This window comes from Pipra filicauda, unplaced genomic scaffold, assembly GCF_003945595.2.
Source record: "Pipra filicauda isolate LSUMZ 115617 unplaced genomic scaffold, ASM394559v2 scaffold267_size1258537_pilon, whole genome shotgun sequence".
NCBI classification, from domain to species: Eukaryota; Metazoa; Chordata; class Aves; order Passeriformes; family Pipridae; genus Pipra; species Pipra filicauda.
Genome location: NW_024104384.1, coordinates 603,475 through 619,317, shown reverse-complemented (window position 1 = coordinate 619,317; position 15,843 = coordinate 603,475). Strand labels below are relative to the sequence as shown.

The following is a 15,843-nucleotide window of genomic DNA, read 5'->3' as shown; positions in this document are numbered from 1 at the left end:
GGGCCTGGCTGTGTGCTCTGCTCAGGAGATCTCATTTCAATGCTGAGCACCAAGGCTTCAGCTTTCAGAGTAAACACGGTGCTAATCTGATTGGTAAAGGTGGCATGTGAGTAATACCTGCCTCGGGGACCAGCTCAATTGCTCCCTAGGTAAAACTAATGAAGTCAGTATAAAAGGTTGACACACATTCATGAAGATCAAATTTGACAAGCATCCTCTAGGTATATTTCACATAAAAAGGAGATGGCAGTAATTTGCAGGATCTCTGGATTCTGGTGGTCTCTTTTTCTCTATCTGTACCACGTACTGAAATATTTGCTTCTCAACCCATCAGGACCCCACAGATGAAATGGGCAGGAAACTTAATTTCTATTGATTTCAGCCCTGGTTGGGTCTGCTGGGTGAAAAAAATTTGGGAAAAAAAAAAATAAATTACGTTTTGCTTGCACACCTGCCCAGACATACCAGGCTCCTGCCTGCTTCATCAGCAGCTCCACAGCACGCCTACTCACCTCTGCCTTCCTGCTGGCAGCTGAAGTGGCCCCCACTGGGGGATTTTGGTTTTTCTGAGAGACTCCAGCTCCCAATTTGTCAGCAACGTGAACAAAAAAAAAAGAGAAAAAGAAAAACTCCCCCGGATTGGGGAGATCCTGAACTGGAGCAGCACCAGCTTCCCAGCAGGGCCAGCACTGGTTCAGTGACGTGCCAGCGCTGCTGGTGTGACACCCACATGGCCCCTCCATGGCCAGCTGTCCCAGGAGCAACCTTCTGGTGAAGTTTTAATTAGGTAAATTTATGATTATGCTTCAGAAAAAGCATTTTATCTTATGGAGCAAGGGGGGGGGAGACTCTATGATCTCAAGAGGCCCCTTCCTGTCCTCAACGGTTCAGTCATTCTGTACAGTTTTAAATTCTACTTAATTATTAAGCTAGCAGCTGAGTTATTTTAGCTTTTTCGAGAAAACAAAAAGCAGCTATTATTTCTTAGCAGCAGATGTACGGTAACCCTTGATTATATTAATTTGTTCATAATTTTTCTTTGTTCGTAATTTGTTTCTGCTCGTAACTTGCTGTTGCTATTCTCAGATGCTTTTTGTAAAGCTGCTGCAGGTCTCCTCCCTGCAAAAACACACTGAAAGTATTTTAACCCTCACCTCAGCCTTTCAACATGACTTGAGGACTCCTAAAATCTTAGTACACTGTATATTTTCCTTTAGAAAGAGGCAAGGGCTCAAAGCAAAGGCTCATCAGCTCTGAAAATTGATTAGTCAGCAAATCAAATCATACTAACACAAAAAATCACTTTTCCCTTGAAATATTTGATTTTTTGTGTATTTCAGTGAATAGAGATGTGAGGTTTAACAGGATACTTGCTCACAATTTTCTTGCTTAATGCCCTCAGTATCTCCATGCCTGATCTGTTTGCATGATGGTGACAGGAAGAAAGAAAGTTTTTGTTATCGTTCATCAAAGGCATTTTTTTCTTTTTTTAAACTTAGTGTCAGAGCTTGGGTTTCCTGGAACATCAAGCAGTAATTATCTCCCTGGGTTTGCTGACCTTTCAGTCAACTCAGATTTTGCTTTTGCATTCAATACTAACTCTGTGGCCAGTTTTTAAAGGAGTCTCACAAGTTCATCTTTAATTAGAAACCAGCAATCTTGCTCCTGGTCAGTCACGGGACTTCTCTCACTTCAGCTGGTGATTCAGTGCAGTGTGACGATGGTTTTGTTTGCAAGCCTAAACACAGGCAAAATTTGAGCTGGTTTTAGTTAATAAAGAGCACTTCAAAAGATGGTTATGCCCTCGTATGCCTTAGGTTTCGGGGGTTCTGCCTGAAACATGTGGGGCATCTGACCCTCGTTGGCAGGTTCTGCAGCACTCAGAGGTTGTGGATGATGGAGAATTGGCTCTCCTGGATCATGTTTATGGTCACTAACATGGATGGTGGCCTCAAAGCCACTGGAGTGTGGAGTGTGAGAGTGTTTCCGTGCTCTCAGCCGAGACAAAGGCTGGAGACAGACGGTGCCTGTGGCAACAGACCTTGAGAGCCAGTTTGAGGAGAAAGCTCAGGCTGCCTGAGAGACATGTCTGGTGTTGGTTGCTATGAAGGACAAAAGACACCAGTCCCAAGGAGGAGATCTCTACGTCTGATTTCTGTCCAGGGCAGGAGTGCACACTGCATTTGGTGTAAGTGAGAACCTGCTCACACAGTCAGAAAGGTCTGGGAATAAAGAGCTGGAAGCAATAAGGGACTTAAAGCCACTTGAAATGCACAGATGTGAATGTGTGCTGGATAGGGTATCATGCCATGCTGGCAGCCTTGCTGGGTTGACTGATAAAGATATTCTTTACAAATAGTGAAATAATGGCCTGGATATCTTAAAAGAGACTATTATCCTTTAGGAGGATAACTAGCCTCGCCCTGTGGGTGTGGCGAGGTCCCTCTGACCTTTACTTTGGAGCTCCTCAAAAGAGAATAAACTTGGAGCCACCCAGCGAGGCTGTGCAGAGCCCATCCTGCAGCACAGCTGGAGCAGCCCAGTGTCCCAGACTCCTCCTGCTCTTTGCAGTGTGTGTGTGTGGATTTCCCTCCTGTGCAAGTTAAATATGAAATGGTCCCCGTGCCTTTTTGTCTCTGTAAAAGTGTCCTGTGAAGACACGATGCTCAAATACAATTTTTTCTCTGACAGCCCAGATAGCTGCTGGTGTGTTGAGTTAAACATATGTGTATATTTACATGCTGTTACAATCTACTCTGAGGCTTGTAACCTGTATCTCCATTTTCTTGCAGAGTCTTCCTGAGTATCTTCCAGGGTCTGAGCTCCACTGGGCGTTTGTCGGCTCTGTTCTGTTCAGCTCCTTCCCTGCACCTTCAGAGGCAAGCCTCTTCCCCAAAATCCACACTGTTTGGCATTCATCCTGCAGCCAAAGAGAGCTCCTTCAGCAGTGGGATCTGCCCAAGAGGCAATGGAAATGGGTAAGGACTGCAAGGCTGTAGTTGCTGTCAGGTTCCTGCAGTTATGTAAAAGGGGAGGAGAGCTAAATAGTTTTGTTGAGGAAATTCCAGAAGAATGGGACAGTTGGCTTGGAGAGACTGTTCTGGGATCTCCTTTCTTGTTTTGATCTACACAAAACTTATTGAATTTTATTCTTGCCTAGATTGACATCTCATGTGTAAGAAGAGTCATTACACTTATTTGAAAAGCAAACAAAACCCAAACACCACCCCCACCCCCAAATCCAACACACTGAGGTGGATTAAGCAGCTCCCATTGGACAACTACTTGAGGAAATATGGGAATATGGTCAGACTACAGTCATGGGATGGCTTTTAATGGTTGTAATGATGGCAAATCCTAAGATGGCTTTGAGGTAGAAATTAAAGCATGGAATCATCTGACACAACTATACCATCCAAGTGATTTTAGTCCCCAAAGTAGTGTTTTTGTAGCTTGTTAACAGAAAAATCTCTTGGCCTGTACTGAGCATGGGAGAGACTTGGATGTGCTGGGAAATGTAAGGGTGCCCTGGGAGCCTGTGGAGGTGGAGGCTGTGCAGAGTCACTGCAGGAGTGCCTGGGAAATCTGGGCCTCCCGGAGCCTCCTCTGGAACTGCGGCTCCGAAGTCATGGAATTGAGCACTGCAGAAGCCTCCAGCCTAACAAAGGAGCTGACAAGGGGGTTTGAGAGATTCTCTTTAGAGGGAATCCAAACTTTGAGAGCTTCCTGTGACTCTCGTAGCCATTCCTGGCTGGAAGAACTAATTCATGGAGCTGTTACAGCCCTGACATCTACACAAATTAACAAGTTTTCCTCACTAGGCCTGAGGTTGAAGCGAATTTTGCTCAGAGAACAGCTCCACACAGGTGCCAATTCCATCACATTATGTAAATAGCCTGTGACTAATGGAGAAGCCTATGAAATGAAATGAAATAAAATAAAAGGCATCAGTCAGTGCATTTGCATGGAAACCAAAGGAACCTTGTTTAAAAATGAGTGATACCAGACAAGATAATTCTAAGGTTGCCATTGTGGAATATTTCTAAGTGTCTTATTAGCATAGAATTGAAAGGACAGTTTTGTATTTATGGAGTCTATCGGGTTCCACTAAGTACATCTGCTGTCCATCTGACCTTTCATTGTGAGGTTTCTCAAAGCTTTGCTATAGATTTGCTCTCCTCTCATTTTGAATTGTTTTTCTGTATCTACTTTTATCTATTTTTCTCTCCCTATTTTAATTTTTTTTCTCCCCTGCCTTGTACCCCTCAGCTTTTAAATTTTGTCTCTCCTTTCATCAAGCTGGCCATTTTAATTTTTTTTTCTTGTTTGTCACATACCCTGTTGCTTTTTAATTTTTAGTCGTGTCTTTTATTTTTTATGTCTCTCCTCTTGGTTCATCCCAACGCTTTAGAGGGTCCCCTTGGCACAGTGGTGTCTCTGGAGTGTAATTTGTAGCCCTCTGAGTTTGCCAGGGCATCTCTGCAGGTCATCCCTCTTCCTCAGAGCAGTCTTTGTGTCCTCTCCTCCATCTCCTTTGCCTCCAGTGTGTCAGCAGCTCCCTCCTGACATCTGTGCTCTGGTCAAGTCCCCTCCCGAGTGCCTTTGTGCCCTTGAGCTGTGTTTTATCTGCTCTGTGGCCACTCTTTCCATCTGCAGCAGGCTTTCTATTTTTCTTTGACCTCCTGGTGATTCTTGGCCTTTGGGCACATGAGAACTGTCCTACCCCCGTCACAGACAGTACAATTCACCAGGCAGTTTTACACAGGGTAATATTTATTTGTCAGCCGATGGGAGCAATCAAAGTCTTTAAATCACACACAGCACTGGCACTGCCTTTGTCACAGACAGAATTACAGTCAGTAATCAATTGATCTCTCTGCTCAGCAGAATCATTTCCACAATGAATGCCAGTTCCCAAGTATCTAACCCTAGTTATATGTGCTTACAGTTAAACCAATCAACCATAAAATACACAGACAGGTAAGGGTATGTTCATTTACAAGGATGTTTATAAATATATTAGTCTGGTCTACACAACTTGAACCACTTGAACAAAGCTCTGATGCACTTTAAAAAAAAAAAGACAACCCAAGAATTTGTTTGTACATTGGGATAGCATTTGGGAGTTCAGGTTCCCCCTCTAGTTTTCAATAATTAAATCCATGTTGCTGCTCCTCTGAGGAAACTCACAGTCCTCCAGCTGGGACTTGATGATCCTTGTGGGTCCCTTCCAACTCAGAATATTCCATGATTCTGTGATCAAGGAACAACTCTCTGGTGAGAAAGGCTGTTAGAATTTTGTCTACTTGCTATATCAATACAAAGAGAGGAAATAAAGTTATCAACATTACCCAACACAGGGCAACATTTGCCAGTTTAACTTGAGCCATCTTTAGGCATTGCATATTGCAGTTACATATATCAGTGTCACACACCATGCTGGAGTCCATAATACTTATGCTTTAAAAAGAAGCAACTCTTCTTTGTTCCTATTCCTATCAAAGTCATCTCACTCTTACTGACTTGCCTGGAAATTCAGTATCAGGATGCACACGAAGCCACTGGACGTACTGAGAGTCTTCAGGACTGTGATAATCCTCTGTTCAGTTAACAATGATTTTTATAAATGCAGCATCAAGAAGAGATACTTGATAACTGCTCAGGACAGAAATGGAGCATCAGCACTTGAGTCAAATGAAAGTGAGAGGAAGAAATGAGAAGAAGAAATCAAGGCACAAGTATGATTGTTCACATTTGATTCTGAGGAAGTCACTGCTGGGAATGCTGCCACTTGCTAATGAAGAACCTTCTTATGCCAAGATTCAGACTGGAAGGAAAAATTGATTGCTTAAGTTTGATCAGGATGTTGTGAGCAGACCACTGGTGTTACAAAAAGCAGTGGCAATCTTTTTTGTGCCTGTCTGATGCACTGCCCAAGCACTTCTAGGGAGAGACAGTAAAGGGAGACTGTCCATCAGCATCACTTAATTTAAACCAGTGTTAATTTTGTGGCTGTGTTTAAAGCACTTGGGATGTGATACTAAAACCACCTCTGCTATAAAACTAAGCACACTTGGGTGTGCCTAAGGGATGGGAATGCTGGTATGGGAGCCACTTAAGCCAAGTTCATACGTGGGAATCTCAGCTGAGCCTGAGTCAAACTCCAAATACTGTCTGAGACACTTCTGTGAGAACTGAGAGTAATCTGAACTGTTGTGCCAGTATTAATAAATTAAACTGTGAATGTCCTGTGCTTGCAGATTGCTTTCAGCATGGGCCCTGAAGCTGTAAACTGTGCTTAAATATGAGGAAGACAGAGAGATCTGTGTTCCAAACTCAGGGAAATCCAGCTGATAGCCCAGCCTTTTGCAGGAATGCCACCAGGATTTGTTAAAATGATCTGTTCAGTGAATGGTCTTCTGGCAGTATTAGGTGACTTTCTGTACAGGCACTGGAATCTCCAAGAAAAGTGAAGTTCCTGGATCAGGTTTGCTCTCATTTAAGCAAGTGCAACGAAGACAGTGACCCCCATTATTACCCTGGAGTCTCACTGATGAGAGAACGAGCTCCATCAGCTCCCCCTCACCAAAGCACACACCAGCCCCTCGGGAGTGTGTGGTGTGGTCACACTGTCATCGAATGCAAGTTGCTGCTTTTACCTTGGTTAAAAACCCATTTGCTGAACAAGCAGATGGTGGAAACCAGCAACAGAGGGAGCCCAGTGACCGAGGGGTGGCGTTAATGGAACTAATTAACACTAAGATCCTCTTATCAGTCTGATCATTGGCCTTTATTAGGTATTTATCTGTATGCTGGTTTCTTTTCAAGGCAGATATTTAAGTTATGGTTTATACACTTCAGTGCACATGTGTGATATTGGATCTAATTAGAAAAAAATACCAAATGATGCCAAAACTAATCCATAGCTGTCACTCAGATACCTGATTACTGTGTTGCTAATTCTGCCTTTCTTGCTCCAGTGAGTAGGGCTGACCTTAGGACTTCTGTGGGCTCAGACACTGATGGATTTCAACGAGGTCTTTTTACTCAGGGTGAATCAGGGGGCACTTAATAATCCAGAGTATGTGCAAGAGCTGGTGAGGCTCCTCTCACAGAGCTGCTCTGATGAGCAGAGTGATGCAGCCAGTCCAAACCGATGCTGCAGCGAGAGAACTGTGGCCTGAAGGAATCCTTTAAGAACTGCTTGACTATGGAAAATGATGGTCCCTCTCCAAGAGAATTTTGTGGCCTTAAGGTAAGTTTCATCACAGCTGAATCAGCAAGGAGCTCATTGTAATATAAATGTTAATTCTTTTAAATGGGGCACTGGTAAATTGCTAAAGTTAGGGAATACATTGCAAGGAATTTTATGTGCAAGTGTTAAAACAAGGGTTTTAAAAAACTCAGAAGAAGAAAGGACTTTAGCAATAGAAGTAATTAATTATATTTCACTTGAACAAGAGGAAGCAAGGTGAGTTGTTGGACTAAATTGTTCTAAGTATTGTATTTAAATAGCCCAATATAAACTGATTACTTATGCTATCACTGTAGCATGGATGACAAATAAGTCTGGTTATTTTTTTATGGCCACACTGGAAAGCGATTTTTAAAATGTTTTAGTCTGAGAAGAGTTGTGTTCAATATTACACCTTTAGGCTTCTATGCTCTGTGCTACAAAAGAAACTATTTGCAAACACGGCTGGACAGAAATGACCACATCTGCTCAAGTGTGGCCTCGTGCTAGTGCAGAAATGTGGAGAAAGATATTGCTGCAATGAAGATGCAGACCTAATTTTCTACTCAAAGAGAAATCTGGGTAAGTAGCTAAAACAAAATTTACTCTAAATTCATAGTGTGTTTGTCTGATAATGGAGATTCTAAAAGGTCTATTGTAGGGACCAGTGGTGATGGTAAGAGCAAAAGCAATGATCTGTGCTGATGGTTTGGAGAATGCAATGCTTTTAGGAGAAATGCTAAATATGTATTTCATCTTGAACAGCAAGAACAATCTCAGTGAAGACATCTTTGCAGCAAATCAAGTTTTCAACTGCTTTAGTGCTCATAAAAAAAAAAATAGAATTCCAGCTCTAGCCTTTTCCCTTGTTAAAATACGATTTCTGGGCTGGGCTGGTACTAAACCAAAACAAACTGCATGCTGGGGCTGAAAGGAAGGTGATGGAGGCTTCGGATAAATTCAGGGGCCTTCCTTACAGTGTGAACTGCCTGCAACCTGCAGGTTAACCAGGGCTGGGATCAGTGTAGGGCAGGAAAATCAAAAGGCCAGAAAACTGTGAGAAAGGCTGCTGAAGTTAAAAACACCACAGCGTTCAGGGTTTACTGGGGGGAAGCTGGTGTTTAGGGAGGACATTCCATGAGAGGCTGAAATGGAAATGATTTTTTGGAGCCAAGGTTGGATGCTAGTGAAACTGTGGATTAAAAAAGTAAGATGTTAATACTGTTTATAATTCCTTATTATTGATCTTTATGACTCTTGGATGTGGTTTATTAGCATTAACACTATCATTAAGTACCTGTTAAGAGTATGCCTATGGAAGCATAATCCTGATTTTGCTGAATTAAATGTAAAAACTTCCTCTAAACTTGATGGTAACATGACCAAGACCTACAGAAAGAGGCCATCTGCAACAAAACACAAAATTTTGGAAACTGCTGTTGGATTATTTTATATATCCACATGGGGATTATTTAATTTCAGAGACCCTTTAGATGCATCAGTTTGCAGATTTGAAAGGGCAATATTTTCATATTCCTCCTGTGATGCTGAGCATCTGCAGTGGTGAGCTAATACTATCAAATCCTTCTGAAAGTTCCTGTTCAGAAATCCATAGAAGATGGGGTTGATACACGTTGAGATCATGGCCACGAGGTGGCAGATGGTAAATGCCAGGTTGTGATTGCAGCTCATTAGTGCCTCGTAGTTCCAGTCAAAAACCACATTGAATATATTGAGAGGCAGCCAGCAAGCTGCAAAAGTCACAACAATTGATACCAGCATCACATTAATCCTTTTGCTTTCACTCAGCCTGCTCTCGTTCTCTCTCACCCTGTCTATTTTAAAGCGTCTCCTTCGAAGACATACAAATATCCTGAGGTAGCAGATAAAAATAAACCCCAGTGGGAAGCAGTACTGGAAAACCAGCAGGCTGGTGGTGAAAATCAGTCTCTCTGTAAGAGATGGCCATGCTTCGATGCAAGCAACCTTGTTCTTGTAGAAATCACTGTGGAAAGACAGGTGTTTGAAGGGCTCATCTGTTAACTGGTGAAATATTAAAAAAGGAAGGGATATCACGAGGGAAAGCGCCCAGATGAGAAGAATCCCCCAGTAAGCATGTGAAATATTAGGCTTCCAGCCACGTGGGTTCACAATTAACTGGTACCTCTCAACAGCAATGAGTACAAGTGAGAAAATGGAGACTGAGACAGATAAACTTTGTACGAAAGAACCCATTTTACACATTGCTTCCCCAAATATCCAGTGGTCCATTAAGGTGTATGCAACTGTGACAGGAATACACATGATACAGATCAAGACATCTGATATAGAGAGGTTGGCAATCAAAATGTTGGTAACATTTTGAGCTTCTTTCCGTCTCTTTATTATAATAATCAAGCAAAGATTTCCAAAAAGCCCCACCAGTAAAACTAAGGTGTAAGCTGTGATAAGCAAGAACTCTGCAAGGAAGGAAAGCTGGCATGTGTCAAAGTTCAAAAACTGAGAAAAGCTAAAGTTAGAGACAGTTTGATTGGACAGGATCTCACTGGGGTGCTGAATGGCTTTATCCATCGTGAGGCATCTCCCAACCTATGGACAAAACCTTGTGTTATTTAGAATATACTTGGTATGGAGCTTTTCAAATTAGTGAGTACTGTGGGTCTGTCATTGCAGTTGGTGTCCTTAAGGTTTTGAGCAAATCTGATTAATTACAGTACTGGCAAAGTGAGTGGTTATTAGTGGGGTTGTGTATATCTATGGATGGAGGTGGATGTCACCTTTCTGAGGTTCTGCTCTGACACTGAGCTGGGACTGTGGTATACAAGAAACAGAAGTGATAGCAGCTCTGGTTAAACTTGTATGGGCATTTTCATACAAATCCTCTTCTACCAACTGTGGATAAAGTTTGATTTTCAGAATGAAATATTTTAAGATCTGTCTCTGCTGAAGATTTAGCAAGGTTAATGAATTCCAAGGAGGATAATTAGTTGCTTTGGTATTATCAGAAAAGAAGAACTGGGTCCTGCCATCACATTGCTAGCTTAGACATCACACTTATATTTTCTTTAGAACTACAAAGCAATGTAAGCTAATACACCAAATCCTCCTGAATTGATCAAAATTATGTGTGCTTGAGCTCAAGTGGTATTCAACACCTCTGTGAATGATATTTTTAAGGCAGTTTCCTGTTCTGCTGATGCACTGAAGGTAGCATGGCCTTTTTCCTCAACTTAACTTGAGAAAAATGTAAACCAAACACAGATCAAATTGTAGTTGTACACACAATTCTTTCTCTGTCAGGAGTTACCAAGGGTTGTTTCATTTCCCTATGCACTGTTCACTGTTGTACAAGTTTGACAAATGATGCCCTTACATTTTTTTGTGGTTAAATGCAACATGTACTCAAGAGACACAGAGTTGATTCTTCTTTCAGCTCCAACTTAAACAGGTGTCAAGCAAAAAATCTGATATTAGCACAGTTCTTTTGTTATAAAATTAATATTATTGAGAAGAATTAGGTTCAGCAGAATATCTTGAATTTATCACCAAGTGAAAAAGTTAATCTTAAATTAAAGGCTCACCAGCTTTCTGGCCAGAAAGAGGTTATTTCAACCTGGGAAAGGAAAAAAAGAAGGATGAAAACAGTTACTTTTAAAATAGGTATATGTCCTACACATATACCTTTCAAAACTCAACTTTAACTCACCTTAATTCCTTTTTGAAGTTATTGGAAAACTAGCTGGAAGGAGATAATTCTTCACCCCTAGTAATAGTGTTGAGAGCCTGTGGAGAAAGGAGAGTGAAGAAGCAGTGGAAAGTTAAAGAGGATGCACAAAAAGAAGAAGGGTCAGGTGGATGTTTTATTGTTACTAGAAATAATTTGCTTATGTGTAGAAGATTTGTCAACCTTGTCATAGAAATGATTGCCATTATCTAATCATTAAGGAATAAAAAAAAAGTTTTGCTTGTGTGCACAAGATTAAACACCAAATCCAGGGTTAAAATGGGAATGATTCTGTAGCTGCTTGCCCCCAGACACTCAAAGAATATTCCAGCCAGAGTTATATCCTGAACTGCTTTATCCTGATACTTCTGCTTGATGTAAGTTTGGATGCTTCAAATTAAGATTCTAAAAAAAAAAACCCAAACCCAAACAAAAGACAACACAACCACCTTTGGAGCATCTATTACCACTCTCATCCTGATTAAAATATCCCTTTCAACCAGCAAGTGGCTGTAGATTTATGTGACTCTACGTGGCCCTGATGTTCCAAATATGACTTAATTTGTGGTCAGGGCTGGCATTAAGCCCTGTAGTCTCCCTAAATAATGCACCTGGCTTGGTTACAGCTATATTGAGGGAATGGCATGGAAACATGCACAATCATTCTGCAAAAGCCATTCAAGTCTGGTGGCTCAGATAGATTTTGTAGTCCCTTGCAGGTGTCCCTGCTCCAGCAGGGCAAGAACAACAGCTGAGTACCCGACTGTGTGTGCTGCAGCCTCCAAAAACTGTTCTCTTAATGAGTCCAGGAGCAGGGACAGGGGTTGTGGATCGAGCACAGTCACACCCAGTGGCTGGGCAACAGCCCCCTCTTTCCTGGATTGCACTGCAAACCACTTTTCCCTGGAGCAGCACTAATTGCCTGGCTGGATTTGTCCCACTGAGGGCTGAATGTGCTGGGAGAGCAAGAGGCAGTAAATGGTACATTTACCACCACCAGTGGCAGCTGTTGCCCCGATGAGCTTTGCTGCCACTGGAGAAGCGTGAGGGTCCAAAGTCTGGCTGCTTTGCCCCCAGGGTGGTCCTTCTCTTTGCACTGCCTGTGGTGGTCACCTGGCACAGATCTGAGCCCTGGCCCTTGAGAAGAGGTCAGGTGTCAGCACGGGAGCTGTCCTGGGAGCAGATCCCTTCAGAGACAACCTCTGCTCTTCCCTGCTTTTTATGTGAGCAGGAGAAGCTGTGGGGGCTCAAAGGCCATGAGGCTGAGCCAAGTTTGTAATATTTTATGCACTATTTGCTAAGCTTGCTTATTTATCCATGGTTGCACCACACAGTTTGATAGCAAGTGCTGAATGTCCTCTCCCAAGGATTCAGGGTGGCTGGTAGGGCTTCCTTGGCATTTGGGAAAAGTCTCTGTACTGACCTAATCAGTTCACTCACTACATCAGTTTTAGGCACACTCTCCATCTGCACTGTCCTTTTCTCAGGAAAAAGTGTAATTACTTTGCACTGTTTGGTTTGTGCTGGGAGTTAAAAAGTGCAGTACCTGCCATTCTGCAAGGCAATTTAAACATTTCCTTGGCAATAAAACCATTACACCTGTCTTGTTAAACAACTGGAATATTCATAGAATTAAAAAAAATAAGTTACTCTAATACTTATTGAATGTTGAACTATATTGTAATAAATACTGGCATTTTTAAAGCTAAAAAATGTTAGAGAATGTGGAATCAGTGTCCTTGAACCACAGCTACAGCTGATATCAGAATTGAAGTGTTTAATAGAAAGAACTAATTACTTCAACCTCTAATTCATACATTTTTGAAAAGATTCTCTACTATAGTGAGAGTTTAACACTATAAGCTGTTAGAGACCCCTCAGCCTAGTTGTTTCATTCCTCTGCCTGCAGAAACATCACTGAAATGTTCCTAAGCAAAAGAAAGGTTTAAAATAAAATGAGTTTTAAAAAGGCTTTCTTTCCTAAGTATTTGCTTACCTGTGATAAAGATGAATAGTCCCATCCCTTCAAGGTGACCAGTAAATGTTTCAATTACAAACACTGTTAATTAAGTTCCAAAGAATTGCACAGACAACATGTGGAGGAAATTTCCCATTAAATTTTAAATATAGGAGGTACAAAAGAAAATAATGCTTTAAAAGATATATTTCAGTAACTTTTGCCAGAGTTTTACAGATTTTCTGACTTCTTACCTGCTGAAAAATTCAAGTCATATCCACACTGCCTTTAACAATTTTCCTCTTCCCTTTTTGTGCTTACAGAGCCAGCAAAAACATCTTCTTTGTGTACAACAGAATCCGGAGCAAAGCCATCTGCTGCTAAAGCAATACTTAAACTCTCCCTTCTTCTCTTCCTGAAACAAACCACAGATCCACAATTTCCAAGTGTGCTGAATCCACCAGGCTGCAGGAGGGCTGCTGAGGAATAAAACAAGCTCTGGAATCCAAGAAGAGGCGAACAGCAGTGAGCAGGGAGGAGGAAGGACCAGTAGTCATGGGGATGGATTTTCCTCCACTGTGCAGTTTCCCTCCACCTTGTCAAACACCTTATCTTGCAATTTCATTCTCAATTATTTAATCTGTTCTGTAGTACAAATGTTTTCCCTATGTTGGATTTCATATATAAATATCTGCAGATGGCATATTGCTTTCTGAACTGATATGACTGTACATTAACCTGCTTGGAAAGAGCATGCACACCCTATTAAGTGTATCATTGGCCTTATTGCAATTAAGATAATGAGATTTTCACTATAAATTGATATTTTAGCTTATACTCCACAGATACAAAAATATTCCTGAAAAGCAAAGCATGGCACATTGCATTAGCACATGGTGAAAAGGGGCATTATTTTTATTATTGTTTTTCCAGTAAAAGTTCATATATTTTGCAGTCACTTATTTACAAATGCTAGTATTCAATTCAGTGTTTCCCTACTAAATATTTAGAGTGGACATTTATGGGATAGGAAAGGAACTGTTTTTCTTAGGATGTGGTAAGTTGCTGTATAAACTCTTGAATTAGTACCTGGGTCCACTTAAGCCCTAATATCTCAATCTGTGTTTTTTTGAGAGAATGATTTTTGAAAAGCAGTAGTAGGATTGTTGGGATGAGCAATACTGATGAAACTGCTGTTTAGAACTAATTGTCTGGAAATATTGTTGGTTGTCATGCTACTGTATTTGCAGAAACTAGGGATGGGGTGGAGGGGCCTCTGTCATCCCCAGACAAACCTCCTGCTTCTCATATATTTCTATCTATCTGTGATGTATTCGTCCAGCCTGTTTTTTAACCATCTGTGGTAATCCTACATTAGGTACACAAGAGCCTAATTTACTGTTAGGAAGACTCCTTAACACCTCCCCCTAAAACTTCCTTCTCTTTAGTTTAGCCCATTGCTTTTTATTCTAGGTGTGGTCTGGCAGTTCTGACATTTTAACCAAAAATGCTACAATCAAGCAATGTGAATATACTTTTCTAAAGCATTTCTAGAACTTGCTGGTTTTGGTTATATCAAAAATACTACAAAAACAAAGCTTTGCCAAAATACTTTAGAAATTCTGCTTCTGGTTGTACTGTAACCCAAGGAAGTGAATCAGGACTTGAACATGCAGTGTGCAAGATAGGCGTCAGAACAAGCCATAAAAATGCATTATGTGTTTATAAAGGGAATAAGTCAACAAAATTAAAAGATGTTCTGATTCTATTTAAAAATTTCAAAGGTCAATTTGCTTATTGACATACGCCTCTGTTTCCAGTATAACTCTGTGCAGTCCTTCATCTGCGGAAAAACTGGAGTGTTTAAAGTGGGATCCCTCGGTTTTATGGTCACATCAACCTGCTGCCTCGTGTGGATTTAATTGTGCTGTAACCTGTTGTGAGTTAGATCACATCCAGCATCAGAGGCCTGTGGGTGTAGCTGCTCCTGGTGTGTTCAAGCCTGATGTCAAAGGTGTGTATGCTGAGTGGGACCTATGGCTGGGTAGGAGGGATCGTGGTATATTGTTTTCAGTCAAATGCTGGAGTGTCTGTTTGCAAAACAGGTTAATGGATACCAGAATTGTGTTTGCTTTTTATCAATGATCATGTTGTTTCTAAAGTGCTCAGTATTAAGTGATGGGTGAAGCACCATAATAGACAGTTTTTTAAAGTCTAAGTTTGTAGTAACTTCTGTTGCACTGACAACAATGCGTTGGTGAAAAATTCTCTAGCACGTCAGTCCTTCGAGCTCTCCTTTTGCTTTGGCATTTACATGATTCCTTGCCCAGCAGGAATCTTGGCTGGTGGTTGATCACTCCAAACTTTTGCTGTTGCTTAGTTGCTTCTCTCATGTAGCTGTGCAGAAGTGCTTGTTCCTGGTGCAGCCCCTTCTTCAGAAAGCAAGATTTAGTACAGATGTGGAATTTCTCAGCTTCCCAGGTGAAAGAGTTCTTTAACAGCAGATCAGCCAAGAGCTGGTTCAGTGACCTGTAACACCTCTGAAGGGTCATGGAATCACAGAGTGTTAAGGGTTCTGTCCCTTAAAGATCACCCAGTTCCACCCCCTGCCATGGACAGGGACACTTTCCACTAGCCCAAGTTGCTCCAAACCCCATCCAAGCTGGCCTTGGACACTTCTAAGGATGGGGCAGTCACAGCCTCTCTGGGCAACCTGTGCCAGGGCCTCACCACCCTCACAGGGAAGAATTCCTTCCCAATATCCCATCTAACCCTTCCCTCTGTCAGTGTGAAGCCATTCCCTCTCATCCTGTCCCTCCAGGCCCTTGTCCAAAGTCCCTCTCCAGCTCTCCTGGAGCTCCTTTAGGCAGTGGAAGGGGCTCCAAGGTCTCCCCAGAGTCTTCTCTTCTCCAGGCTGAACACCCCCAG

General features: G+C 41.8%; 1 protein-coding gene across 1 annotated transcript; it reads right to left on the bottom strand.

The window, feature by feature from the left end:
- Window positions 1–4,752: 4,752 nt before the first annotated feature.
- On the bottom strand, window positions 4,753–15,539 carry LOC113995733 (neuropeptide Y receptor type 6-like). The gene is made up of 4 exons (XM_027736150.2): window positions 13,170–15,539; window positions 10,941–11,017; window positions 10,816–10,847; window positions 4,753–9,823 (listed from the first exon to the last, which is right to left on the bottom strand). The coding sequence occupies exon 4, from the start codon at window positions 9,803–9,805 to the stop codon at window positions 8,684–8,686; it is 1,122 nt and encodes a 373-aa protein (XP_027591951.1). The 5' UTR covers window positions 9,806–9,823; window positions 10,816–10,847; window positions 10,941–11,017; window positions 13,170–15,539; the 3' UTR covers window positions 4,753–8,683.
- Between the last annotated feature and the right edge of the window lie 304 nt (window positions 15,540–15,843).

Excerpts from the sequence above, each read along its gene's own strand:
- LOC113995733 (XM_027736150.2), bottom strand. The coding sequence starts at position 9,805 with ATGGATAAAGCCATTCAGCACCCCAGTGAGATCCTGTCCAATCAAACT.